Source organism: Trichoderma citrinoviride (assembly GCF_003025115.1).
Source record: "Trichoderma citrinoviride strain TUCIM 6016 unplaced genomic scaffold BBK36scaffold_5, whole genome shotgun sequence".
NCBI classification, from domain to species: Eukaryota; Fungi; Ascomycota; class Sordariomycetes; order Hypocreales; family Hypocreaceae; genus Trichoderma; species Trichoderma citrinoviride.
Window position 1 is genome coordinate 694,828 of NW_020194713.1, and position 27,656 is coordinate 722,483.

Genomic DNA, 27,656 nt, shown 5'->3' on the forward strand with positions numbered 1-27,656 from the left:
CATTTCCTTTCTTCTCCTTTTCCAGAGCGACTTCTAAAATGTTTGTATCATGGCTCCACATGCAATATGCATATGCACATGTGGCATGCCCTTGCCTCATGACATTTTGATATCTGGGCCCAAAAATGGGAGAAACAAACATAGCATCGAAGTCATTCAGGTCTGTGCAAAATTCTGGTTCGTGGCACCCGCGTTAGGGGGACTCTCGAAAGCTTCTGGTATTAGAGAGGGAAGAGAGATGGTCATCCTGAACGAACGAAGAGGTCCGTGCTATAGAGCAAGCATATCTCGGTTCAAACGTTGGGAATGCTAGATTCGCGGAGTTGCCACTCTAATCATGTGAGCATCTTGATACCTTGATGGCATTTGGCACGGAATCACCGCGTACCTTGGGCATAAGTCAGTCAATGAACAGAAAAGCAACAGCTCGCTGCACCAGACAGTGACGATATTTTTCAGTCTTATTTTGAATAAACAGCAGCAAAATAGAAAGAATAGATAGACTAAATGACAAAACCTCTCTCAAACATAACAATGAAGCAATGTGTGCATTGTGCTAAACGTACACGCTGCAACGTCTCCCTCTCGCATCTCCTCGCCTCTGAGTCATCCTCAACAGACAATATTCAAATATCAAGTAAAAGTGAGCCTTGGAAGTTCGCCAAGAATCGAAAAATGTCCTCCCCGCTTTTACAATGGCAAGGCGTCACTTCTAATCCAACACTCGGCCAGCGACGGCAGCTTGGCTCTTGTCCTTTGTCGTCGTCTTCTTGAGAGCCCTTCCGGCCTGGATTTCGCCCAGGAAGCCGGCCGGACGACCACCACCTGCTGCTGGCAGTGCTGGAGCGCCGCCAGGCGGAGGAGGCGGAGGAGGAGGAGGTACCCCGCCAGGCAATGCTGGTGGAGGGGGAGGACCTCCCATGGGGGGCATCGGCGGAGGAGGCGGCGGGCTTCCGGCATCTGGCATCGGCGGAGGGGGAGGAGGAGCACCAACAGGCGTTCCGGTCGGCAGAGGCGGAGGAGAGGCGATCGCATCGTTGGTCGGAGCAGGCGTGGAGTGCGCCGAGTCTCGACCAGCGGCAGAAAGCGGCCTGGGGGGCGCCATGGTACCAAACAAGATGGACGCCAGCTGGGTAGCGTTGCCACCGCCGGGCCGGTCGTCGTCGTCAGAGTCTTCGTCCTCCGAGTCCCGGTCCGAGCCCCAGTCGTCAGAATCGGCTCGCTTACGGGACCAAGGCTGAACGGGCGCCGGAGTCGGAACGGGCGCCGCCTTGATGTCCTGCGTCATGCGATGGAAGGGGTTGGTCGAAACATCAGGTGCGGCCGCTGGCGTCTCCTTTGGCACAGCCGGTGAGGATGCTTCCGATGACTGCGACATCATCTTAAAATAGGGGTTTTTACTCTCCGTCTCAACTGGGGGAGAGGTGACCACCGTGGGAACGGGAGGCGGCGAGGGGATAGAAGCAGCAGCAGGGGGAGCAGGAGGGGCAGGGGCAGGAACAGGAGCAGGAGCAGCAGGTGGCGAGCTCACTCTCTGCTCAGGCGTGGGAGTCGATGCCTGCGGCGTAACCTGCGGCTGGCCCTCGTCTTCGTCGGATGAGGAGCTGTCGTCGTCGTTGATGGCCTCGAGTTGGCGCTGTAGCTCAAGCTCGCGCTGCTTGGCAGCTTCAATCTCCGCGCGACGAGCAGCAAGCTTGGCCTCCTTCTCCTTGGCTTCTGCCAGAGCTGCCTTCTTCTTTTTCTTCTCCTCTTCCTTTCGTAGCTTTCCTTGCCGGACCTGCTCCTCCAAGGCCTTAAGCCGGGCCTCGGCCTCACGTTGCTCCTTGGCAAACTCGTCTTCTTCCTCCTGCACTTTTTGCCTACAGAGACAAACCTGTTAGCAACCCTATGATTGATTAGGCAGAAGAAAAAAGAAAACAAAACACTTACTCCATCTCGTCGGTTTCCCTCTGCTGTTGTGCATGTTCTCGTGAAAGGCGCTCCTCCTCGGCGGCCTTGGCTGCCTCTTCTTCGGCCTTCTTTGCCGCATCAGCCTCCGTCTTCCCGCCCTTTCTCGATGGTGGTGGTGGAGGCTTCTTCGCCGCCGACTGCGGCTCTTCCGCGGCAGGAGGGGGGATACCCTGTTCCTGGGCAAGGCGAGCCTGTCGCTCGGCCTCTCGGCGGGCATCTTCCTCCTCAGCCTGGCGCAGCTTGGCGGCTCTCTCGGCCCTTTCGCGCTCGATACGCTGAGCGGCCGTCTCTCCGGACTTGGTCGGGGCCTTGATACCAAGTGCCGCAAGGCGCTCAGCCATGCGCTGTTCGGCCTGTTGCTTGATAAAAGCAGCGCGCTCCTCGGGCGTCTTGTACGAGGAGTAAGAGCCGCCACCAGCCGTGGAAGAGGGAGTGGCAGTACGTGAAGTCGAAGCTGGGCTGTCGTTGCGCTGGGGAGCCGCAGCAGCTCTGTCCCGCGGAGCCTCGTCTGCTGTTGTAGGTCGGGCAGAACGCTTGTCCTGGGCTCGGATGCGGGCCGCACGACTCTCGCGCTGGAGATCGAAGATGAAGTCTCGAACCTCGTCCTCAACGCCGAGAGCGTCTTCCCAGCGACGTCTTTCATGCTCACTACTGTTATCCTTGCCTGTATCGTTGAGGCTGTCCTCGATACTGCGCGAGAACTCACGGACGCTTTCCTCAACGTCGTGCACCATGCGCTCATTGCTTTCCTTTTCGTTTCTAACCCTGATGCTCTCTTCTTCCAGCCTCTTGGGGGCGTCAAAGTCCTCAGTGGTGGATTCAATCTTCTTGCCCGTCAAGGCAGCAGTTCTCTGCTGCATCATAGCCTTTGCTCGAGCCTTGAGCCGGTCAGACTCTGTCACTGCTCCGCCAGGACCAGTTCCGACGATGGCTGATGCGCTTCCGGGGTGTGCCTTGGCATCCTTGAGACGGAAGAGCTCGAGTCTTGCTTCCATAATGGCCTTTTCCGTCTTTCGTACCTGCGAAGCAAGCTCGGGGACTCTGTCTGTGAGCTTCTGGAGCTGGCGCTTCAGAGCTCTCGCCTCAGCGTCCGAGTTACCGACGGCTAGCGCAGCGTCGGGGTGCGAATCAATATCCTCCTGAATGCGACGGATACGACGGTAGAGCTCCTCGGCTTCGCGGCGGTCCCGTCGGTCCAGGATATCATCCTCTTCGTGATTCTTCTCGTCGGCAAAATCTATAGCGTCGAGCAAGATCTGCTTCTCCTTAATCTTCTTTCTAAGCTCATCGAGCGTCAAGTCATCGTTGGAGCCAACAGAAGATGCTGCCGGAGATTCGGCTCGAGGAGAGGCGCCGCCCAGCCTTCGGCGAGCACTGGACCTGTACCCAAACTCCTCGTCGTCGTTCCTGAAGACCGTAGCATCCTTCCGTCCGCCTGCAGCCGGGCTAGGGCCGCCTCGGAAAGAGCGGTTCTTCATATAACTGACACCGGTCTTCTGGGGAAGCAGGGCAGCTCCCGAGTTCTTGCGGAGGTCGGACTCTTCATGCAACATCGACTTCAATGTGCCGATAGACTGGCTGAAGTTGCGAGTGGAAGGAGGGACAAGCTCTGGAGGCAAGACATTGGGCAGAGGATATCCGTTCAGCTTTCTGTAGATCAAATGCATGGCAACAGCGAATTCGTCGAGATTCAAACGGCCCTTGTTACCGTGGTCAGCCAACGTCCACACCCTCTCCAAGTCAGGCTTCTCAAGGCCACTTTGACCAAAAATCTCAATGGCCGTGTCGCCACCAATGTAGCCCTTCTTAAGACCATCCCAGGCCTTGAATAGCGCATCGTATCTGGTCTTCTCCTCCTTGGTAATAGCCCAGGGAATAACGGCGTTGCCCTGCAGGCCGGCGGTAGTGAAGGAACCAGCTTCGCGGCCAGCTTGAGGCATCATACGAGCCTGCAGCGCATCGATATTGGGCAACCCAGAAGCAGGAGCATTGACAAGGCCCCATTGACCCGGAACCCCTGTGGGTTGAGCATTCAGAGGCGCTATCATGCCGCCGCCGCCAGGGCCGCCGAATCCAGTGGGCATAGGAGGCAACGGAGGGAGGGGACCATTGTATCCTGTTGGCTGGGGGTTTTGCAGATTGTTGTAGCCCGTCGGCTGAGGCTGAAGACCTTGCGACTGTCCACCGAAACCCTGCTGTTGCGCTCCAGGAAAGCCCGTCAGCTGCGCTTGGAGAAGCTGAGAATTTGACGGAGGCGGCGGTTGCGGCTTCGGTTGCTCAATAGTCGGAGCATTGTTCGATTGGCCACCAGACGGGCCTTCATCAGCAACGCTAAAGCTGATAATATCGACCATGCTGGAGACCTCGTTCTTGACATGATCGGGCAGAGTTGGCGGTAGCGTCTTGCCGGTAAGCTTGAGGTTGCAAAGATACATGGCAAGGGCGAATTCGGGAAAGTATAGCTGTCCCGCTCGCGTGGTATCTGCCAAGGTCCTACAAGTGTTGTTGTATTAGTATTCATGCGGTTGAATAGCAGCAAGAAGAGAAGCGTTGTCTGTGTCTATGTCCATACCAGATGTGCGACAGGGACTCGCCATCCAACTTTGACCGTATCAAGAGATCCCTGGCCTTTTCGCCCGACATTGTCGCCGAGCCATCTCCCACAGCAGACTTGAAGAGAGTCTCGAACTTTGCTTGATCCGCCGCCGTGATAAAAGAGAGTCTAATGTTGGGGATCTTGCTCTGCGACTTCTCTCCTCGTCGTCCCTGGGGCTTGGCTGTGCCTCCCGTCTGGAATGACGCAGCGACCTCCGCGAATCCAGTCGGTTGCGGCTTTATCGGGGGAGGAGGAGGGGAGATTGTCGAGCTGGGCTGCGGCTGCTGCTGCTGCGGCGGCGGCACGGCCGGGAATCCCGTCTGCTGGGGCACCTGCTGCTGAAGCTGAGGCAGCTGCTGAGGTTGCTGCGGCGGCTGGTGGTGTTGTTGCTGCTGCTGGAACTGCTGCTGGAACTGAGGAGGAATCGACGGCATCGGCGGGGCGCTCGACGTCTGGAACTGCTGCTGCGGCGGCGGCTGTCCCTGTCCCGGGAAGCCGGTGTACTGCTGCTGCAGCGGCTGCGGCATCGGCTGGTAACCCGTCGGCTGGGCCTGCAGCGGATATCCCGTGAACTGCTGCTGCAATGGCTGCTGTCCGAAGCCCGTGGGCTGCGGCGCAAAGGGGCTCGGCTGCTGCTGCTGGCCGGGGCCTAGGTTGTTAAAGGAGCCGCCATACTGCTGCTGCGGCTGAGTCCCAGGACGCGGACTGTTGCCTCCCAAGAAGGCATTCGAGTTGGAATACATGGCGAGCGAGGCCAGATGACCGCTCGGGGGTCGTCGGGGTGAGCTGTTGGCCCCAGGAGGGTAGCAGAACGGAGGCGGTTCACAAAGGAGCGCGCGAGCTCCGCAGGACTCGAACGAGAGACGCAGGCAAAGGAGAGAGTCAGCGAAAGTAGAAGAAGTGAGCGAAACAAAAGATAAGAAGTTGAGCTCCCAAAGCAAGGAAAAGCAGGCGTCGCACAGAGACAGCAGGAAGACCGGCGAGAAGTGATGACGAAGCTCGCGCCAACGCCTCCCCAATGATGCTCACGTTGCTGCTTATTAGTGGTTATGGAGCACGAAGTGGTGGGTGATTCCAAGTTGGAGGAGTGGCTCTGCAGATGCCAGTGAGGAGCTGGAGCTTGCGGCTGGGGCTGTGGCTGGGCAAATTGCGCGGCTGGGCGCAACGGAATTAGCGCCCCACGGCTGATGGAGCAGCTGTGGCGGCGCTCCACCCGGGCTTGATTTCGTGCATACAACTCGGTACGTGCATACAAGACCAACCACCATATCCGCACGATTTCAAACAAATATTGGGCTTCGTGCCCGCAGAAACTGGCCAACGAAGTAATTGCAGGGGCCCAGTTTCTAGGTTATTGTTCGACCACGATGTGGCTGGTACGATGCACACATCAAGCTAATAAGAGATTCACGGTTCCTGGTTCTATATTCCGTAGGTAGTCTGCTTGGACCTAATAATAGCAATAAGCAGTGGGTATCAATCAATCCGTCCGTCGAGCATGTGCTCGCAAACAAGCAAGCAATCCAAAGGACATGCCATAAATAACAAGAAAACATAGTTGTCAAAAAGGACAGGGTCGTTCCCCTGCCTTTTCATCTCTTCGCCACACCCCCGTCATTCCCCCCTTTCCCCTACACCCATCTCAAGGAGCCGTGTTTCCTGCCAATTTGTACCAATGCCAGGGTGGCCCCTTTTCCCTCTCTTCTCCTCTCATTACCTCCCCTCTTCCTCGATTATATCCGATGAAATGCTAAGCATGGTCTGGTACTTCCCCATGAGCAAGCTTATCTCATGATCGGAAAGTAAACTGTCGTCTTCGGGAGCCGGGATGCTCGTCCCGTCCACTGCCGAGGCTCCGGCCCACCCTGGCTCTTTGTCAGGGGGGCTTTCCATCTCCAAAGGTGTCGGAACGCCAGCATCACTGTTAGAACTGGTCTCCGTGATTGGGTCACTAGCCCCGTCGCTTGAGACCATGGAGTAAGGCCGCATCGTTGTCTCGCCAGAGTTCTCGTCGGTGTAAGGTGATGATACAATGACCTTGAATGCTTCCGAGTTGTGGGTTGAAGTGGAAGGGCCACGGCGCAAGGTGGAGGCCATGGCATTGTGAGACTCGAACTCTTTGCTGGCAAGCCCTCCGAAATCGACCGAGAACGTGCCCTCCTCTATCTCGCACGCCTTCAGTGCCGAATCGGCCGTCGCTCTCCTACTGCCATGTCTCTCACGATAAGCCTGCTGGTTCCTTTCGAGAACTTGATCCAGCGCTGCAATTGCGGCTTCCCACTCCTCGCTCAGGCGCTCAACAAGCGGCTTCTGTATGGTCACAGGAGGCTTCTCATGTTTGAGTTTGGTGAACAAGCCCGAAGGGCGGCGCGACGACACGACGGGCACGTCAACTTCGGCGGCTTTCTTGATCGTTCTGGCCAGTTCTTGGTCCGAAAATGCCGAAAAGTGCCGGAGTGTCGGGTTGCCCTCAATGCGTTTGACCAGGTGCCAGAAGTTGGAGAGATTGAAGTCATTCCCCTCGCAATCCAGAGTATGCAGCGTTCGGTTGCACGAGATGGCTTCCGCCAGATCCCCAATATTAATGTTGAGCATCTGGCTCCGGACGCGGAGGTGCTCGATCCGCTTATTGAACTTCATACCGCTCAATGACCGGGAGAATTCCCTGCCCAGCCGACCCTCGTCGAGCTTCGAGTCGTATCCGGATATATCTAGAAAACGGATGGTGTCGTTGTTGGCGAAGAATGCCGCCGCCGCCTGGCAAGCTACGCTGCTGACTGCATCCGGCGTAGCACAGCCGGCCAAACTGAGGCACTCAATCGTCTTGTTGACAGTCAGCGCCTTCATCAGCTTGACAAAGCTGGCTTCGTAGCTGAACTCTATCATCTGCATGAACAGACTCCATGGCCCGTAGCCAGAAGTGATTGCTTCACACAGACTCTCGATGCCATCATCCAGCCGGTTTGCATTCACATGGACCGTCATGTGCCGCCCCTTGCCCATGCTGAAGAAGAGCTGGGCAAGTTGACTTCCAGTGAGACCGCAATTGTTGAGGCGCATCACCAATAAGTCCTGCGACATGGGAGATTCCATGTATCGGGCAAGAGAAATGACAGTAGTATCGTTCAGCTAGAGGTTGAGAGTTAGTTGCAAGTATGAGATAGGTCGTCCGACTGTACGCACCACTATACCGGAGAGATCCAGCTCTTGGAGAGCCCAGCTGTTGAGCGCGCCCTCAGCGAAAAGCGGTTCTTCCGAGATGAGTCTAGTATTGCCCGATATGTTGAGCTTCTTGATATTGCGCAGCTGGCGGAGTGTGTAAGTGATGGTTTCGAAACCAACAGTCCCGTTATTGTTCGAGGTGTCGATCCATTCGATGGTCTCGGCTTGGCCTGCTAGGCCACTCCAGAGCTGGGTAAGGTCACCGTCTCCGAGTGCGCAGTTGGAGAGTTCGATTTTCTTCATATGGACATCATCCAGTCCAAGGACATTTGCTGGAACGGTGTCAGTGACAAGGTTCAAGGCAAGTGAAGTCTTCTCCCCTGTTTCCGTTGTGTGCAAGTCACATACCTAGTTCGGCTACGTCGCTGGAGCTAATGGGATTGCCAGACATGGAAATGCCATGACAATGGCACAGCTGAGTTTTGAGCAGCATCGTCAAGGGTCGAATGATCTCACCACTCATCTTGCGCATAGTGGATTGATTGATCGATCCTCGGCCTGTGTGTGGCCTCTTTGGGCGCTGTAGGCCGACGACGTTCGCAAGATCAATGTACCGTATAGATTCAGAGGAGAACAGCAACGCATGAATCTCTTGCTCGAGGATCGGGGCTTGAAGGAGAAGTTGGTAATAGTCGTCTGGTATTCTTACGCCTGGAACGTTTGTCAGTAACTGATTGGGAAAAAAAAGAGAGATCCGAATGCACGTACCGCTAAGAGAAGTGTACACTACCGCATCACCCAACTGTGAATAGTCGTACTTGTTCGCCAGTGACGAAAGATCAACATCACGGAATGACAAGGCCTTGAAGAAGCTATTGTATCTCAACGCCCGAAAGACAGCCAGGATCTGGAGCGGAGAGTACTCCATGTCGTCACAAGCAAGCAGTCGGAAAGCCGGCTCCGATGGGGTGTACCATTCGATCGTCCAGGAGGGAATCGGTACGCCGAAGGCGACGCAATATGCCTGGAGGCTCATCTCAAGACCGCCCAAATCGTTTCCAGACGTCAGCTGAAGAGGTGCTGGGAGACCCTTAATCTCGAAAATAGCATGTTGAAGGTTTTGCGGCCACATGGGCTTGAGGACGCGGTCAATTTTGGTCAGGGCTTCGATGATTCGGCGATAATAGACGCTTGCCAAGTCCAGACGAGTCTCTCGACCAAACGGCAGGCTGTGAACAAAGAGGGTAAGTGTTAGAAACACGAAAAGATGAAACAGACACAAATGTTGATAAAAAGTTCTCACTCACCGAAAGCACATGCTGAACCTTTGCTCGTGAGAAGCCACTGAGGCCTGGAATCGGATCAAGGATACTGTCCCAAACGCCGACGTTTTCAGCCGTAGATCGCCTGGCAAGGTCAAGTGGTCCGCCTTGAGTATTTCGATAAAATAGCACATATAGGGGCCAATGGCAAGATAGTACGTCGACGTGTCTATGAGATCCTGGGATTCATCTGCAGCTGCACTCTTCTGGGTTGCCGCCACAGTACGCTTTGTCACTGGGAAAATCAGACTCTGGGTATTGCCATCAGAATCAGCGGGCTGCATGGCGTGGTTGATGCGAATCTTGACATTCTCCGGGACAGTCGTCTGCAGCGGGTTTTTCCTCATTCTGGCCTTGTACGCCTGCTGGATGTCCGCCAGCCAATCATCCCGTTCTTTCGGAAGGGCGAAGTAGAAGTGTGCCTTGTTGGAGGCGATCTTGGGAGACCTCGAGAGCCACCACACCTCGATACCAAACCGAGAGCTGGAAGTCTCTTCGATGAAGGCTGCGATGATGGATCGAAGGGGAATCTCTAATCGTACATCTCCCGAGGCCGATTTGCTGCTCGTGGGCTGGTGGGAGTGTGCATGGGCGCCTTGAGTCTGGGTCAGTTGCGGGAAGATAGCCCTAGCAGCTTCCGCGCTTCCAAACTTGACCAACGAATGGTCTGCTAAGACGAGATACTCGGATCGAGCCTTTAGCAGCGAAGAATCGGTCTTGAGCCACCCATATCGGATCAGCTCCATCGAGGCAAAGGTCGGTTCGACAGGGCTGAGGGGAGGCTCCAGGGGGATGGTGCCGATGGAGGAGTCTCTTGATAATCTCCTCTGGAACCTATCAAGCACGGATCCCGAGCCCGAAGGCGTCTTGTGAAGCCTCCGGCCCGAGGATCCTGACCTAGATGGTCCACTAGACATTGAATCCAACGAGGAGCTACTGATCGAGCGGAAGGCTTTGGACAAGGACCGTGACTTTTTGGGCTCGTGGGGCTCCGGCGAGTCTCCTCTGGAGCGACCAGTCTGGAATGGGGAGAGCGATCCCGTCGTGCTCACGACAGAAGACCTCCATTTCCACTTCTCGGAGCTGATCGTGGACTTCATGATGGCGGCTGGACTGGGATCCTCGACGGGGAGCTGAGGGGCGCGTGCTTTTTAGGAGATCTCAGCGGAACATGCCGATCATGGGCCGAGAGAGACAAGGGAGCAGATGTGGTCAGATAGTGACGCCTGGGATGAAAGTCGCACGTTCGGTCGAGGGATCCGGCGGCTTCAGGCCCAACGAATGGCGTGCTGCAGCTCTTCAGCTGTGAATGATGTCTCAGCCCACCTATGGTTACTGGCAAGATGACGGATAAGCCGGTGAGACAAATGACATGCGTCTGTGGGTTTGCTCGCTCTCTTTGCCTCTTCTTCTTTTCCTCCCTTGTTCTCTTATCGTCTTTGTCTTCCTTTCCGGTCGCTCATAAAACGTCTGGTTTCTTAGCACGTCCCGATATGTCGATGGCCGATCTTTTGGTCGTGAGATTCTAGGTCAGCGCCTATGTCGTTGAGGACTTCCTAGGTGTGAAGAGGCGGTAGAAGTGCGCTCGTCTTAAGACGTGAGTCGTAAAGAGAGAGTCGCTTTGAGATAATTCGTTCAATGGGGTGGAATAAACAGTCGTCTCTGGATCTTGGTCTCGATGCAAAGAAAAAAAGGAGTTGAGAGGCCGTTGGAATGAGATGGATAGACCGCAGTGGGAAGATGCTCCGGAGTGAGGTGCTGTAAAAGTATAGGCAGGTCCGCTGTAACAACCGCTGTAGCACTCCGTAGGTAGTTGACGTGGGTTGAGACGGAGTCGAGAGTTGCGCGCCAAAAGAGGTCAACTTGTGATGCAATGCGCGGCGATCGGGGTTGACAAGGCCGATTCCTTTCGTTATGGGTTCATCTATGGGTAATGAGCGAAGATCGACATGAGCGTCCGGAAGCGCTGATTGTGTAGGCTATCCGTTGCTTTTCTCGCTTCCGCTGCCAGCTTCGCTACAGACGCACGCGACCGGAATCTGCAGTACGGTAGAGCAGCCTGCAGCAATATCACATGCAGCTACAGAAAGGCAGGAAGAACAAAGAGATGCATGGGTCGAAAAATGGCGTCGCGGTTGGCCCGTCGTTCGTCTCGGCGGTCGCAGGTCGCAGGTGACGAATCGAATCGCTCTGCTTATAGCTGACTGACTGACTGCGCTGCCAGCTGTCCGTCCAGCGGTCTGGCCCTTGGTCACACGATGAAGAAGAAGACGGAGAAAAGAAGAAGAGAAGAAGATGGAAAATCACTCGCAGCAGATGCGGAGGGGCTGCAGAGGGGCTAGAAGGGAAGAATTGGTGGGAAGATGAACTGGGGAGAAGAGAATGGAAGGAAATACGAAGGTGTGCCGCAACAGGGAGGCAGGCGTGTGATATCTCCAATGAGCCGCGCTCGTCAAAGTCACTGACCGGGTCCAGGCACAGACGGGACAGGCACCGAAAGAAAGCTCCGTGCTGCCAGGTTCGACATGGAAGAGGCAGTTGAGCTGGGTGCGGAGCGCCAGTAACCGCCACACGGGGCCGCAGAAATAGCAGGAAACGACAACTTGAAACCGCGTATTTCTGTGCCCATCCAAGGGTGTCTGGCCGTCTGGACGGGGGTTGAGCGGGCTGCCCACCCTGTCGCCCTGTGCGCGACGCCTGCATTGGGGGATTTCGCGAAACAGCGTCATGGCACGCCTCCAGAAGCCGGAATCTCGATCTCGGCGCGCAGAGTCAATTGACGTCTGGCCGACCTGCGTTCAGGGCCCGCCAGCCTATGAGCGGCGCCCACGGGCCCATCGTCGGCGGCATGAGATGACTTTTGGACCCGCGGGTTGCGATTCGCGCTGCGGCTAGCACTGCAGGACCCCGTATCCCCTCGTCCAGCCGTCGTCATGCGCGTTCGGGTGGGTGTTGTTGGTTAGGTTAGCTCTTGTGCCGTGTGTGTGCCGTGTGCGTGCTGTGCATCTGAGTCTCAAGGTCTCGGAACCTTGCTCTGCCTCTGTTTCTTGTTTCTGCCACGATAGAAACAATCAATCGCAAGGCAGGGAGTGTGGCTAATGCTCTGTTTGCCTCACCAGCTCGCTCTCTGTTTGTGCAAATCCTCTTTGCCTTTCCTGTCCATTCGCCCCAATCCATATCAATCAATATCCGATCTGGCCTGCTCTCCGGGCGCGATGCCTTTCCATCTCTTCGCCCGCTGCCTCTTTCATCACCGTGACACCTGCCCAAGCTACCCTATCCCATCTCGTCGAGGCACTGGGCTGCACATGTACTGTATGTATGTAGCCATGCACCCACGGCGGAGCCGTATAACGCCTCAGACCGGGGTCCGCGAGCTGGTGTGAGAAGGCTGGCCAGGGGCTCAGGTCAGGGCTCCAAAGATTACACGCAATGATCATCGCAGCTCCGTCCAATTTCTGGTGGCTGATGTTCTCTAGTGGCTCCAGCACCTGGCCATCATGCGGCAAATGTTCCGTGCCCCGTCTGTAATCTGCAGAGCGAGCTCCCAAGCTCTTCGTCCAGCAATCAAGTCGAGCTCGTCCGCTCAGCTCCAACCAGCCTCCTCGACTCCTCTCGCCCTGCTGCTGCTCCAGATTGTCTTAAGCTCCCTTACTTTCCCCCCTGGTGGTAGCGAGTGGCCGGAGGTTGGTAAGCTTTGGGGTCAGTAGGGCCGTAGAATACGATTACGGGGTGTTATAGCGCCAGGCAGTGCCGCGTTGCTCCGTGCATCTCGTATGCCCGGACGTCAGCTGCCGACATGGTGTATCTTCACAATGCAGCGCTTTCCTGACTGGGCCGTCCGCCGCAGCACAAGTTGACGCAGCAAGCAATATGATACTGTGCAAACGTATGTGCTACTGTCGTGCAGCCACTGCATAGCACCGTGTCGATACAGTGCGCGGTGTTGCTTCTCCATGGTCGTTGCTTCAAGCTGTTTCTCTGTAAATAAGCGCCCAGCTTCACCATCAACCATCACTCCGGTCTCTCTCTGTTCCTTATCTGCTGGGTCCCGTTGTACCGGGCTGGTGGCATGACGTATGCATCGCTTTCCCCATTCAGCCGTCTGTCTGTACGTGTGATCGTATGTCTTCCTATCTGCACTCGCAGTGCCGCGCGTCCACAATGGTGGCCCGTCGAAGGGATGAATCTCATAATACCTTACATATCAGAGTCCAGGTCCTGTAGCACGAGTAAGTGCCGTGGTTACGGTAGAAAACGGTAATTGAGACGGAACACGGGCAGCAATAGTAGTACATACCTAAGCAAGATGCATAGCCCCGGATCATTCGTTCTGCCGACCTCGTTCCGCGGCTGGCCATTGGCCGTCCCGTTGTTCCTTTTCGTTGGGGGTGGCGGGCCCAGCTCAACGGCAGAACGACGAGCCTCCGTCACCGCCAAAATTTCCATCCTGGGACGTGTTATCAAGCCTCGTCTTCCCTCGAGGCCCACGGAATCACGGCGACGCAACTGGCGGGGAGTGTCTCACAAGCAGCCGCGCAGCTTCTCAACCGACTCCAGCCTCACTGCGGCGACTCTGACTTCTCTCGGCTGCCCCCAATTGCCTGAGGCCTCGGACCCCGAGCTTGCGGCGCCCCTCCGTGGCCAAATTGTCCCGCATTGTCCCACCTTGGAATGGTAAAATCTGGACGCAGACCCTGATCCTCCCTATTTGCTTCAAGCCGTGAAGCTGCCACTAGTGCACTTCTTTTCTTCTTCTTTCTTCATCGTCCACCGCCTGCACATCGCCAACAATGGCTACCAAAACCGACGACGGCCTCTGGGCTCGTCAGTACATTGACTACATCTACGTCCCGGCCGCTCTCCTGGTCGTCGGCACCGCCATCGTCAAGATTGACTGGACGCCTTATGCAGCTGCTCTGGCCGTCGCTCTCGGCGTCTGGAACTACTACAGCTTCCGTGAGTAGCGAACTAACTCGCATTGACTCGCGCGCTATTGCGTATTCGTGCAATTGAAACTAATTGTGCTCTCTGCAGAGATCAAGAAGGTGCTGAAGCCGGATGTCTTCCAGGAGTTCCCGCTCCAGGAGAAGACCATCATCTCTCACAATGTTGCCATGTAAGTCCTCTTTTGCCAGATCCTTCGTTATTTCTCCCCCTCCCGTCTAACGACACAATCTTCATTAGCTACCGATTCAAGCTCCCCTCGCCCCGAAGCATTCTTGGTCTCCCCATCGGCCAGCACATCTCCATTGGCGCCCACCTTCCTCAGCCTGATGGCACCGTTAAGGAGATTGTCCGATCGTACACCCCCATCTCTGGCGACCACCAGCCTGGTTTTGTCGACCTCCTGATCAAGTCGTACCCCCAGGGCAACATCTCGAAGCACATGGCCTCCCTCCAGGTTGGCCAGACCATCCGCGTCCGTGGCCCCAAGGGCGCCTTCGTCTACACCCCCAACATGGTTCGCCACTTTGGCATGGTTGCTGGAGGCACCGGCATCACCCCCATGCTCCAGGTTATCCGCGCCATTGTTCGTGGACGTGCTGCCGGCGACAAGACCGAGGTTGACCTCATCTTTGCCAACGTCACCGCCCAGGATATTCTTCTCAAGGAGGACCTCGATGCTCTTGCCGCCGAGGATAGCGGCATCCGGATCCACTACGTTCTGGACAAGCCTCCGGAAGGCTGGACCGGCGGCGTCGGCTTTGTTACCGCTGAGATGATCAACGTGAGTTGCCCCTGGCCCTTGGGCTCATCTCCCTTCAGCACCAACAGTCTGTTACTAACTACGCAAACAGAACTGGCTCCCCAAGCCCGCTCCCGATGTCAAGATTCTCCTCTGTGGCCCCCCTCCCATGATTAGCGGTCTGAAGAAGGCCACCGAGAGTCTCGGCTTCGCCAAGGCCCGTCCCGTCAGCAAGCTCGAGGACCAGGTCTTTGCTTTCTAAATGCTCTACGAAACGAAACGAAAAAAGGCGTTTCTCTCTTGTGGCGCCGGGTGCATCGCTTTGGCAGCAAAATGTATTTCCCTCTTGGCTTTTCAATCATATTTCGAGGAAGCACTTTTTGTGAAGCAAACGATATACACGAGAAAGGGTGTTTCATAGAAACGGTAAAATCAGTTTTCATGTAATGGGAGGCGATGTCGCCGGGCAATAAGCTGGTGAGAAAACATGTGAATACCGGGACATGGTGGGAAAAACTTCTTGGATAGAAATACATCACGCATGGCTATGAGACACGACGAACTCATTTGTGTAATGTGCATCTATTGAAAAAAGGCAATCATGCTGAACCTTCCCTTGAACTAATCCTTACACATCTTCCCATCTAAACAATCCCATTCGCTATTTTTGGTCCTTTATGTTTGGGGTTGAGTGAGAGGAGAGGAGGGGGAGAAGACCTCCCTCCCTACAAATTGCTTAAGTCGAGAACTTAGTATACATATACAACTTTGTGTGTAACGATCCCCCTTCTCCCACGTAAAACAACACCCGAAATAAAGCCAACGAAAAGCAAGAAAGCAAATGAAAAATTATTATTCGTCATCTTCATCCCCCGCCGCAGCGCCATCATCTGCTGCCTTGGCACTGGGCTCCGCACCTTCTTCATCCTCATCATCGCTCTCCGCAATCACGCGGCCCCTGCGTCTCTTGGGCTGAGTCCGGGGAGCATCGACGTCATCGTCCTCGTCGTCGTTGGCGGCCTCATCTCTATCGCCGCGATCACGATCCTCCTGCTGCTGCTGCTCCTCGTTGTCCACATCCATCTTGTCGTCGGCAACGTCCTCGTTGGCCTCGGACAGAGGCGTCTCGTCCCTCTCCAGGTTCCGCTCGGCACGCTCCAGGGCATCTTCGTCGTCGTCGTTGGCTTCCTCGTCGGAATCTACCACAATCTCGGCAGACTTGAACTTGGAAGACTCCCGCTTGGTGAGGCGGCGTCGCTTCTTGGTGTGACTCTCCTCCTCGGAGCCCTCGTCTTCATCCGCAGCGGCCTTCTTCTTCTTGGACCTCTTAGGCTTGCCCTCGCCGGCAGGGGCGCGCGGCGCTGGCTTGCGCTTCCGCTTGACCTTTTCTCCAGTCTCTGAATCCGTGGTCATCTCGGCCTCCATTCGCGCGCGCTCCTCCTCGGCCCGCTTCTCTGCGAGGAGCCTATCACGGGCGGCGATGGCCTCGCGTTCTTTCCGTATCTTCTCTTGGCGCTCGCGCTCCTTTTCCAAGGCGGCTTGCCTCTCCTCCTCACGTTTCCTCAGCTCGGCCTCGCGCAGTTCTTTGGCGGCCTGGATCTTCTCCTTATTCTTCTCCTCCCATTCCTTCTGCTTGCCGAGAGCTCTCTCGAGCTGCTTGCGGAGCGTGTTGCGGGCCATGTTGGCACGCTGCTCAACGTCATGCTTGGGGTAAGGCGTTTGGGGATGGGCAGCAATCTTGTCAAGAGATTCAATGGCTGCTTCGAGACCTTGAGATGCATCTTCCAGTTGCTCAGCCGTCCGTCTGTTCTCGGGCAGGCCCTGAATCATTGTCACGAGCTGGATCTGAACAAAGGCAACGTTGAACTGATAGTGTATCTGATCCGGAGCCACCTCAAGTGCCTGTGAGTTCTCACGTTAGCAAGGATGGTCATGGCTACGATACCAAATAGCGGTAAGCTTACCTTCTTTGCGCACTCGAGGGCTTTGATGTAAGAGTCTACATCCCGATCCGCCCTCCCTCGGTTTAACCACGTGCGGCCGAGACATGAGAGGATGACCGGATCATTTGCTTTACCCTCCTTGGACAAAGCAATCTCATAGTGCTCAATAGCCTTGGAGAACTGCTTCAGCTCGGCGTAGATGTGCCCTAAGTTCACGTGAACGTGCGCATCCTTGACCGTGTCCCGGACTTGATTGAAGATGGTAAGGGCGGTTTTGTAATCTCTCTTGTCTTCGACGAGGGCGATGGCAATGCCCTGAGCAGCATAGGCGTTCTTCGGGTCGAGCGACAGAGCTTTCTCAAAGAACTCGACAGCCTTGGCATATGTGGCGCTTCGCTTCTGCTTCTCTGACTCTGTTTCACGGCGCATTTCTCTGGCCTGGACGAGGTACAGATTACCCATCCCGACCAAGGCATACCTATCATGCTTGTCGTAGTTTTGTAATGTGTGCTTGTAATGACGGAACTCGTGATCCTCTGCGATGTTGGCAGGGCGCTTTCTTGAGTGGACCTTGCCAAGATACCATCCGTAGAGGGCTCGTACTTCCAGATCGGCCGTGTTCTCTTGGTACAGCTTTGCCACGGCATCGGGCCCTTCTTTGTTGGGGTTCTTCCGGAGTTTAATGTACGCCAGCCGTGTGCGGGCATCGGTGTAATCGTCGTGGCGGTTGAGCAAGCCCTCATAGACCTCGACAGCCTTTTCCGTTAGCCCACGAGCCTCGTAGCTCCGTCCGAGGTTGAAGCTGATGGTCGTCACCAGGGCGTCGGTATCCATTGTGGGGTCCTTCTCGCCAGCTCTCATACAGGCACCCAAAGCTGCTTCGAACATCTCACTGGCAAGATCGTACTTCTCGGCTTGGAAGTGGAAGCAGCCAATGTTGTTCAGGAGTTGAGGCGGGAGGAACTTGCGAAGGGCTGCCTGGACTTCGGCCTCGGGCACATCTGTGGGGCGCTCTGACTCTGGGATCTGGTCGATTTCGAGCTGCTCAACCTGCTGCAAACACTGCAGTGCCTTCTCGGGGCTTTCCGTTTCGTATAGGCGGGCCAGGTTTAGGAGCACTGAAGCGTCTGGCGATAGTGCTTTCTTAGGATCCTTCCAAGAATTTCTGACACCCTCCAGCAGAGCAATAGCCTTTTTCATTTCCGCGGACCTGTCCTCCTTGTTGTCGTTGTTCTGGCTGGTGAATATCTCCTCCGCGTAGATGGTTCCGAGGAGAATCATGGCCTCGTGGTTCTTGGATTGCTGAATGATCTTCTCCAGTCGCAGCTTCGCCTCTCCCAAGTCATTCTTTATGACGGACAGCTGCGCAACACCAAACTTGGCTGGGAGATAGCCAGTCTCGGTACCTCCGCGAGCATCGTCGGCGCGACGATAGTAGTCGCTGGCACGCTCCAAATCGCCGTTGTAATGAGCTTTTCGGGCCAGCAGATACCATCCGTCACTGGCAACGGCGTTGACATCAGTGTACTGAATGGCCTTGTGAGCCAGCTTGTCCGCATTGTCCCATTGTTTTCGAGAGAGAAAGTAGCCTGCAAAGGTGGCGCAAGTGATGGGTACCTCCTTATCGAGCTTGAAGGCCTTTTGGGTGTATTCAATCATGGCTGTCTTGTAAAGCTTGAGGAACTCGTCGCTGTTGACCGGCACATGGCCACTGGCATCGAGATAATACAAGCCGAGGAGGATGTTGGGGACTTTGGAGTCGGGGTTGATTTCCAGACACCTCTCCCACGCCACTTTGGCATCCTCCTTGAACCCAAGCTGCCAGAAGCAGCAGCCAATGCCAATACGAGGATCGGGATCCACCAGATCAGGTCTCTTCTGAAGCACGTCCTGGTATGCAGCCAAAGCTTCGGGGTACTTGTGCATGGAAAACAGAGTGCGGGCCTTGCCCATCAGGGCCAGCACGTTCTTCCCTTGAGAGACTCGGAGAGCATCATCGAAGGCTTTGGCGGCATTTTTCAGCAGCTCACTCTTCTCGGTCCCCAGGCCTCCAGCGGTCTTTGATGGTCCTTGTAATGAGGCTCTGAGCAGGAGCAAGACTCCTCGGGCAAGGAAGATGGGTGGGAAGGATGGATTGACACGAGCAGCGTCATTCAGGGATGACGTTGCCAGCTGGAGATAGTATTCTTTCGTCTTGGCTTCTGACGCAGGAACGCCGTCCGGTGCCACGCGAGGCGCTTCTCGACTCTTCCACAGATACATCCAGCAGAGACAGCAGATCATGCTGACCTTATCGCGTGGGTTGCTGCTCTGGATTGCGTTGCCACCTCGGATCAGCATCTCGATGGCGTGGTCAATCTTGCGCTGCTTCGCATACGCCAGCGCGACGGTCATCCAGTACGTCTTTGCCGCATGTTCGTTTTCGAACAGGGTACACAATTCGGTGGGATCGTCGACAAGGTCTTCGAGGTCGATCTCGACCGCTTCGTCTTCCTGGTCGCCCTGGACGGGGATATCGATGGCGGAGGGGATGTCGGAGAATCGGGTGCTGGTAGGGTGCTTCGCGGCATCTCCGTTTGCCGTGCCATTGGCCGCGCCGTTCTGGAGAGCCGCCATGATGGATGCTGCGATTCAATGGCCGGGAGGATGTCGGGTTGGGGCTGCGTCAAAGTCGGGCGAGATCGCAGGAACGCGTCCGCCGAGCTGGTGTTGCGCCTCGGAGGTGACTGGCAGAATGGCTCACCCGCTTTCTCTATATCATGACAGGGTCTGCCGGCCGAGAGCGGGATGGATTCGAGGTCGAGAGTCGAGCGGGTGGTTGCCAAAAGGCGTGCTATCGCGAGTCTTGGGAGGTTTAACACGGCGAGGCGAGCCAGAAATTCCATGTAGCTCAGGGAAACGCCAAAGTGGTCCGTGCGCGCCGCGATGCAGCCTGGTTGGCTATTGGCCAGCGCCCGACTTCACTCGCATCACCAACTTGAAGATACTCTGCCTACTGCCTTGTTATGTGACTACGTTCTCAACGATATATATCGGGGGAACGAGAAACTGTTCTTCATCGACATGAACCTTGCATCAGCTATTTGAGATGAAATTCTGTCTCATGCAGAAAGGGGCAGTGTGCTGAGCGGGTAGTTCAGTCCACACTCTCTCAACCCCTGAGAACAGTCATTGAATGGAAGCGTTACCTTTTCACTCTATTGAGAGCCAGAAAATGAAAGGTTTGGGGGCGTTTGATTCAATTTATGACAGAATATCTTACCTGCAACGGCGAATTCTGAACAAAGTCTCCCACTATCCGCGTAAGTAGTGTCTGCCCCTGAGGACGCAGAACTTAATGCGCAAATGGCCGAGCAAGGTACCCAAGTCAGAGATGCATCGTACATAGAGGACCTACTATCGGCATCTTTCAATCTCCTCATGCAGACGAAGCATCAAAGAGATAACAGACCAAGTGGTGAGCTCTCTAGGTAGCTTAACGATTCCGGACACCCAGCTCGCAAAGCGCACCACGAGGCCTGGAGCTGTGTACTTTGGGGGAACTTGCCAAAAGATCTGCCAGCCGCCAGCCAGATGGAAGCGCTCTGAGGCTCTGATGCCTACCTAGGCGGTCAAGCAACATACATGTACTAGGTATACTCCATGCAGTGAGGAATCTGAAACTCCTTCCTTTCTTCCTGTAAGAGCAACTTTGCACTTGTACGTTTCAACACTCACGACTGCTGTCCCGTGCCACTGCATGCGAATTCAAGCATCGTCAAAACCCATGCGCTGCTTATCTGGTGCAGACGACATTCTCGACTGGATCGGCGTGTTCCGCCAAATGTAACCGCAGCTATGCCCCCTTCCAAGGGAGAAGAGCCAACTCAGGATCACCGCCGTCCCAACTCCTGCATCGGGTGGCATTGCCTCAATTCCGCTACGCACTTTGGAATCATCTTCTCCATCGTCGTCACCGTTCTCTTCTTGTCGGTGGTGTGGATGTATTGCATGGGCAGGGCGAGGATCTTTCGCCAACAAACCGAGGCACAGAATACTCCTGACCGACAACGAACAAACCCACGCCGTCACACGCCGGACACCATGGCAAGGCCAGTGCCGCCTCCTATTGTGCAGCAAGCGCCCCCTCCTGTCGTGCACCAAGTGCCCGTCTTCAACTATGCAGTTCATCAGCAAGCTCCGATGTATTTCTTCCCTGGACCCCAAATCCCAACAACTGTGCCACTCGGCGTCACGAATGCTCATGTTCAGTTACCAGCTCCGATCTTTCGACCGCAAGGGGCACCGTACGGCAATCATCCAGGTGGCATGGCTTCTGGGCTTCCAAAAGCACATGAAAGTCACCGGGAGCAAGCCCAGCCTGCGGATAACGCATATCCTCCGCGCCAACCCACATGGTGGCAACGATTCTACAGGGCGTTTACTCTGCCTGTTGGAGACGCATCTACTGTGACGAGCTCTTCGTCTCCAGAGCCTTCGGAAACTTCGCAAATTGAAAATGTCGATGCCAAACCTCTGACTGCTTCTCCACGCTCCGATGGCCATAAAGTCCGATTTGATGATGAGAGAGAGAGAAAAGAACTGCAACTGCCGATCGATGACGGAGATGATGTTTCATCCATGCTATGCAACCTCAACACCTCCAGCGACTCTTTGTCATCGATTCGGAGCGATGTTGCTACGGTTCACAGTGACGATTTTGAGACGCCTCCTCGCCGCTATTGATCAGTCACTATTCCGGTGGTGGGACGATGGAATGTCAGGGTTCTGGTTTTACTACTACAGCATAGTCAATATGGTAATAAGGAAGGCCCATGAGAAACCAGGTCCACTCAGAAGATAGCCACAAAATTTCCAATCTGCTGGTCCTTAGATCTTAGGGAAGTTGAACCACCTGGACGTTCAGTATTCACCCAGACATATTTCGATTTGCACGGCACGTATGAGGATCTTTGTACAAACACAGCCAGAGCATAGCAGGATTGTACGCAGGGAACCCGGCTGACATAGCAAATAATGCGGCCATATGTCGTCAAGTTTGATCCTATATTGCGGTGATATATGTTGTCTGCAAAATCAGAAATGTTAATCAATCTGCGACTTCGATGGTGTTGAAGCTCCCATACGAGGCGAGTATGGGTACCTGTACCGCGGCCTGCGGTACTGCTGAGGTACCGTCCATTCTGGAAGACGCAAAAACAGAGAAGTCCAGAGCACTGAATTACCCTACATAGGTACCTAGGTACCTTACCGACCGCCCACTGCAGTTGAGTGGTAGAGGTAAGGTACTCATCAAAAGTGATTTGTATGTGGTCATAGACGGCTACGTACCTTACCTAATTTGCATCTCAGCAACAAAAACCAAAGTGGAAACGCAGAGTCAGCCCGCATCGCGAGTTGCAGGGATTGGCGGCAGCAGTTCGTGGTTGAATGCGGACAACCAACCTTGGAAGCATGAGGCAAGCAAGCGATCTCAGAACCCTGAGGGTACGAGCGGAACTGTACCTCACAGGTACTGCGCGCGTTTGCCAGAGAACCTGCCTCTGCTTGCTCGGGGTGATGGAGGTGGTCCGTGCGCGCGGTATCGTCATCAACCTGGAAGGCTGGCAGGGCAAGGCTTCTCCAACCTCAGCGACCTGCCGGAGCTTCTCAAGCCAACGCCTTGCTCTCCGCTTCTGCCTGCAAACCGCCGCCACAGCCTCCCATTTGTCTTTGTCTCCCTTGACGGCTTCTTCCCGCTGTGTTTCCTAGAGAATGGCGACAGCCCTCCAGGCACTTTACCTGCACGCACCTTGACTTTCGAATCCCGTCACTGCGGCATAACCGACTGCGCCCCGCAGCCCACCGTCGCCCCAGAAGCTCAACGACCGTCCAGAGCTCATTCTGGCGATACTGCGCCCTTCTCTGCAGCCGCGCACTCCCCTTAGAGCGGTGTCCGCACGTACAGACGCCTGATCGAGAGCGCCGTCATCATGTGGAACGACGAGGACAATAATCCCTATGGGAGCAGCTTCGATCGCCGGGATTCGCAAACCTCATCGTCAGCAATCCCGAGCTCGCCGACATCCAGAGACTGTAAGTCCATTGCACCTCGTCGCTTGGAACTCTTATGAGTTACCTGCTCAAGGACAGCGTTTGTGAGCTGTCGCGACGACAAGAGAGGCAGAACTAACACGGGATGGACACCGTAGATGGAGTTTTTGAGACTTCCCACACCCCTTCAACTGGCAGCGACGATGCTCATTCACCGCGTGCGCCCTTCAGCCATGGCGCCGGGCACGTTGACGAAGAGGACGTACTGGCAGATGACGCGCCTCCACGACGGAAGCCAGGCGGTTACAACAGCCGCATTGAGCAGATTCTTTACGAGAACCCTAACATGCCCATCATGATCACTGACGCGGGCAAGAGCGTGGAAAGTGGAGGGAGATACATTGTGTATACCATTAAGACTGGGGTTCGTCGCGGCTCAGCTCCATTGTATGAACAACCATTTGACCCCAGCGTTTAGGATCTCGAAGTTCGTCGCCGGTATTCTGAATTCGCCTCGCTCAGAGAAGCCTTGACCCGTCTTCATCCAACGCTTGTCATCCCGCCTATTCCCGAAAAGCACACCATGGCCGACTACGCTGCGAATCCCACAAGCGCCAAGCAAGATCAGCAAATCATTGACTTACGAAAGCGCATGCTGATGGTCTTCCTGAACCGCTGCCGTCGAATGGATGCCGTGAGAGAGGACGGCGTCTGGTGGAGATTTCTTGACCCAAACTCAAGCTGGGTACTGCACCCTCTGTGATACCAAGTGTTTTGCCTCGGCCGTGACTGACATGATGATAGAGCGAGGTCTTGCATTCTCACCCCGTCGCTTCTATACCCAAATCCATTCTCAAAGCACCTCCGCTGGACCCCGCGAATCCAACCCCTGCGCACAACTTCCTTCCAGTCCCTTCCAGCTCAGCAAAGCTCAAGGCTCCGGCCAGTGGTCAAGACTTGAGCGCCTCCGTTCTCCAAGGCGCGGCTCATGCGATCGAACGCTTTCCGGCAGATGCGTCCAAACTAAGCGAGCAGGAACTTGACCCGTACTTCATTTCCTATGAAGCCTCGATTAAGGAGCTAGAACAGCTTCTCACGGGTCCCATGGAGAAGGTCAACCGCCGAACCCTCAGCCATTTGTCATCCCTAGCGGCAGACCTTTGCGAGTTGGGATCGAGGTACAACGCATTTGCCCTGTCGGAACAAGCCCCCTCCTTAGGACCGGCTATCGAGCGGATAGGTCAAGCCGCCGATGCGTCATACATTGCAACCGAAGAGCTGTCGGGCACTCTAGGTGCAAGTTTCGCGGAGCCAATGAGAGAAAACGCTCAATTTGCAGGAGTTGTCAGGAGCGTCTTGCGGTATAGAGTTCTCAAGCGCGTGCAACAGGACATGACAACCGAGGAGCTGAACAAGAAGCGAGCCTTACTGGACCAGCTGGAGCGCAGTGAAGCAGAAGCGAGACGCATCGAACAGTATCTTTCAAACAGCCAAACAATCTCACCTGAGCCGAAACGGTCAGCCAGCCATCGAGAACCCCCGACGCAGCACCGACGCGATGGAAGTCAAGAAGACACTGAATCTATAGATTCGGATTTCCCACCCACCCACGGCGACTTCCCGTCGGTGCCCCCATCTGCCAGCCAAGGCCTTCCCGAGAGAAGCACGAGCAACACGCACAGAAAGATGCCCAGCACAAACTCTATAACGAACAAGATCTTTGGGCCAATCCGCCACGCGGTTCAGGGAGTCGTAGACGTGGATCCTGAGCGAACCCGCCGAGACACAATTGGGAAGACGCGTGAATCTATTATCCAACTAGAGCAAGCGCAGGTGGTCTCTGAAAAGGATGTCAAGGAGGCCAGTGCAAGTGTTCTTGAAGATCTGAAACGGTTCCAGAAAGATAAAGAGGATGATTTGCGGAGATACATGGTGAGTGAATCGAACCCACCGCGCAGCGGGTTACCTCCACCCTCTCGAAGAACTGATGATACTGACATCTGTTACAGTTGGCGTATGCCAGGAGCCAGATTGAATGGGCGCGCAAGAGTAAGCAGCAATGGGAGGAAGCCAGGGCAGAGGTTGACAAGATCGATGAGAACTGAGTACCCGTTGCTCGAGATGAGCTGAGAAGCCGGATCTGTCATCTGAAATTCTGCCGTCGTCTCATCAGTTCTCGGTGCCCTGAGCGCCTTTCTGGGAGCGATTTGTTCTGTACTAATGTGCTCTGAAATAATACATAGGTGAAATGACGAGACGCCTGTAGTTAGATAGCCTTAACCCTGTTGTTCAATATAGAGGGTTTTGCCTTGCAGCGGGATTCCCGTGCCGGCTTCTTCCACTACTCCAATACCCTGCATCCAAGCAGGTTAACGGCAACAGTTCTGCTTGTTCGTCACTGAGAGTCGCAATTATTTGTTGTCTCTTCACAAGTGGCCTTAATCATATGGATCGTGGCGTAAAGTTACTTGACGCCAGTTCTTGCCGGTTGAGAGTTGAATCGATGAAATGGCATGTTTATGTACCAGGATGCCTCCTCAGTGGTCGTCGTCTAGCCTCGTCAGGCCTCGTCATACCTTACCGTTGGCTTTAGCGGAGGGGGATCTGCCTATTCCTTTATCGATAAGCCAAGCAGCACTGAGTGCAAGCCCCATTTGACAGCAGATGCTAAGCCTCCAGCTCCCTACCATTTGTTGAGCGCAACTCTTTCCAGCTCCAACCAATTTACACTCTTACTTAATACGCGAAGCTCAATGCTCTCGAAGCGTCTGGCTCCAGATGCGCCGAGGCTTCGTGTATTATATTTCTATCCTTAACGACTAACCACTGTCGCTGCAATTTTTCTTGTCTATATTCATTTACCAGTATCGGTTCTACAGCAGCGAATCGTCGCTTGACGCGCCACTGAGCAGAGGTTGGAAAGGCAAGCAGCCAGCGCGGACAGGCAGGCAAGCCAGCCATGGAGCCCAAACCAGATGGGCCGATAGAGTCAATCGACGAGCCCGGCATCAAAGCCGAAGGCGCTCTCGTACATACAATGCGCAGAGAGGTCGCCGATCTGCTGGGCAGGCAGCAGACCAGCTTCCCTGGTGCTCAGCCCGTCAGCTTCGCCAGACAGCATCTGGAGGAATTGACTAAGCAAGAGTACGGCAGACTCCAAAGACGGGTTCGACTCTTGTAAGAGTATATCGGCTAACGCGTGCTTGTTTATAAGTTACTACGTCTGCGAAAAATCCGACGGCATCCGCTACCTCCTCTACCTGACCGAAGACGAAAACCAGGGGGAGGCGCACTACTTGATTGACCGCAAGAACGATTACTGGTATATCACTAACAAGAGCTTACACTTCCCCCGCGAGAACGATGTCAGTGCCTTCCACACGGCAACGCTCGTCGATGGCGAACTGGTCTGGGATAAACTGCCGAATGGGGAAAAGGAAGCCCGGTTTCTTGTCTTTGACTGCTTAGTTATGGACGGGAACAAGCTCATGGATCGGTCTCTTGACAAGCGGCTGGCTTACTTCAAGGAGCGTCTGTATACGCCGTATAAGAAGTTGTTCAAGGACTTTCCCGACGAAAAACAATACCAGCCGTTTATCATGGAGATGAAGCCGTTCCAGCTCGGCTACGGTATCGATATGATGTTTAAGCAGATCCTTCCCAGTCTGAAGCATGGTAACGACGGTCTCATTTTCACATGCCGAAACACGCCTTATAAGCACGGCACCGACCCTCATATTCTCAAGTGGAAGCCCCCGGAAGAAAACACCATCGACCTGCGGCTCAGGCTTTCGTTCCCAACTGTTGAGCCCGACGAATGGGAGCGCAAGGAGGGCATCACCGAACCTTTTGTGGACTACGATAGCGTGCCAAAAGCGGAACTATATGTCTACAGGGGTGACGGCCCAGAAAAGTACGAGCGCTTCGACGACCTCTACCTCACAGAAGAGGAGTGGGAGATTCTCAAAGGGCTGAATGACCCTTTGAATGACCGCATCGTGGAGTGCAACCAAGACGACCAGAGGAGATGGCGGCTTCTCCGCTTCAGGGACGACAAAAGTGAGGCAAACCACAAAAGCACAGTTGTCAGCGTCCTGGAGAGCATCAAGGACCGCGTTTCGGTCAAGGACCTCTACGATGCCGCTGGCCGTATCCGAGATAGCTGGAAGGCGAGACAAGCACGGGAGAATGCGCGTGCGCAACGATAGAGTAAAGCTCTCGATGCTCGAGCCTTCTCCGTACCTGGCTCGGTGGGCGGCCAGTCCCCAGCTTCTCCCGGAGGTGAGAGGAAGTCGCTGGGAGAAGAAGGAAAGGAACCCACGATAGAAAGATCGAAGCCGCCGGGAGAAGAAAGAAAGGGACCACCGATAGAGCCGCCATGTATGGAAAACCTGGAAGCTGGGGCAGAATATCGCGTTGAGCAAACTCGAGGGGGGCGTGGCAGGGGCCGAATCAGAGGTTCTCCCTTAGGTGAGAGGAATTCGATGGGAGAAGAAAGAAGGGAACCCCCAATAGAGAATTCGAAGCCTTCATGTATGGAAATATTGAAAGCTGGGGCAGAATATCAAGTTGAGCAAACTCGAGGAAGGGCTCGTGGTAGAGGTCGTGGCATGGGCGGAAACAGAGCAGCCAGGGCCCAAAGGAGAGGACGGAGCACAACTCGAAATGTAACCCGTTAATAAGATACCACAGATGGCTGGGCAGGGTAAGATGGGGAATTACGGCGTCACTGGAGCACGTCTTTTGGGAGTAGGACGCAGGCGTTTGGACAAGTTGCTTTTTTTGGTGGATGTCGAAGAAGCATTGCTTCTTGGGCCCTTATCGTCAGGGCTCTATGGTTTGGGGCTTCTATAGTTTACCGAGTAATAATTTACAAACATGCGATTGGATACCGAACAGAGAGTTGTACGATTACTTTGCGAGTAGAGACATTACAATGACTTGACTTGACCTGACTTGTC

General features: G+C 55.0%; 7 protein-coding genes across 7 annotated transcripts; 4 read left to right on the plus strand and 3 right to left on the minus strand.

Moving 5' to 3' along the window:
* Positions 1 to 493: 493 nt before the first annotated feature.
* BBK36DRAFT_1135014 (hypothetical protein) lies at positions 494 to 5,315 on the minus strand. Its single transcript, XM_024892500.1, is given in 6 exon segments — positions 494 to 647; positions 675 to 685; positions 699 to 1,859; positions 1,930 to 3,650; positions 3,681 to 4,443; positions 4,523 to 5,315. The coding sequence occupies 4 exon segments, from the start codon at positions 5,287 to 5,289 to the stop codon at positions 713 to 715; spliced, it is 4,398 nt and encodes a 1,465-aa protein (XP_024750737.1). The 5' UTR covers positions 5,290 to 5,315; the 3' UTR covers positions 494 to 647; positions 675 to 685; positions 699 to 712.
* A 944-nt stretch (positions 5,316 to 6,259) lies between these two features.
* Positions 6,260 to 10,130, minus strand: BBK36DRAFT_1167817 (RNI-like protein; the record flags this gene model as incomplete). The annotated part of the gene is made up of 5 exons (XM_024895092.1): positions 6,260 to 7,675; positions 7,730 to 8,040; positions 8,117 to 8,419; positions 8,477 to 8,937; positions 9,016 to 10,130. The coding sequence occupies 5 exons, from the start codon at positions 10,128 to 10,130 to the stop codon at positions 6,260 to 6,262; spliced, it is 3,606 nt and encodes a 1,201-aa protein (XP_024750738.1).
* Positions 10,131 to 13,823: 3,693 nt separating this feature from the next.
* Positions 13,824 to 14,982, plus strand: BBK36DRAFT_1196555 (ferredoxin reductase-like protein; the record flags this gene model as incomplete). Its single annotated transcript, XM_024896946.1, has 4 exons — positions 13,824 to 13,989; positions 14,068 to 14,149; positions 14,218 to 14,761; positions 14,832 to 14,982. 4 exons carry the CDS (start codon positions 13,824 to 13,826, stop codon positions 14,979 to 14,981), a joined length of 942 nt encoding a protein of 313 aa, XP_024750739.1.
* Positions 14,983 to 15,571: 589 nt separating this feature from the next.
* BBK36DRAFT_1115673 (TPR-like protein) lies at positions 15,572 to 19,278 on the minus strand (the record flags this gene model as incomplete). Its single annotated transcript, XM_024890153.1, has 3 exons — positions 15,572 to 15,739; positions 15,797 to 16,621; positions 16,684 to 19,278. The coding sequence occupies 3 exons, from the start codon at positions 19,276 to 19,278 to the stop codon at positions 15,572 to 15,574; spliced, it is 3,588 nt and encodes a 1,195-aa protein (XP_024750740.1).
* Positions 19,279 to 20,499: 1,221 nt separating this feature from the next.
* Positions 20,500 to 21,387, plus strand: BBK36DRAFT_1116187 (hypothetical protein; the record flags this gene model as incomplete). The annotated part of the gene is made up of 1 exon (XM_024890209.1): positions 20,500 to 21,387. The coding sequence occupies one exon, from the start codon at positions 20,500 to 20,502 to the stop codon at positions 21,385 to 21,387; it is 888 nt and encodes a 295-aa protein (XP_024750741.1).
* Positions 21,388 to 22,634: 1,247 nt separating this feature from the next.
* Positions 22,635 to 24,800, plus strand: BBK36DRAFT_1116493 (hypothetical protein; the record flags this gene model as incomplete). Its single annotated transcript, XM_024890239.1, has 5 exons — positions 22,635 to 22,737; positions 22,854 to 23,119; positions 23,174 to 23,440; positions 23,500 to 24,627; positions 24,705 to 24,800. 5 exons carry the CDS (start codon positions 22,635 to 22,637, stop codon positions 24,798 to 24,800), a joined length of 1,860 nt encoding a protein of 619 aa, XP_024750742.1.
* Positions 24,801 to 25,654: 854 nt separating this feature from the next.
* Positions 25,655 to 26,903, plus strand: BBK36DRAFT_1158258 (mRNA capping enzyme, alpha subunit; the record flags this gene model as incomplete). Its single annotated transcript, XM_024894091.1, has 2 exons — positions 25,655 to 25,839; positions 25,910 to 26,903. 2 exons carry the CDS (start codon positions 25,655 to 25,657, stop codon positions 26,901 to 26,903), a joined length of 1,179 nt encoding a protein of 392 aa, XP_024750743.1.
* Between the last annotated feature and the right edge of the window lie 753 nt (positions 26,904 to 27,656).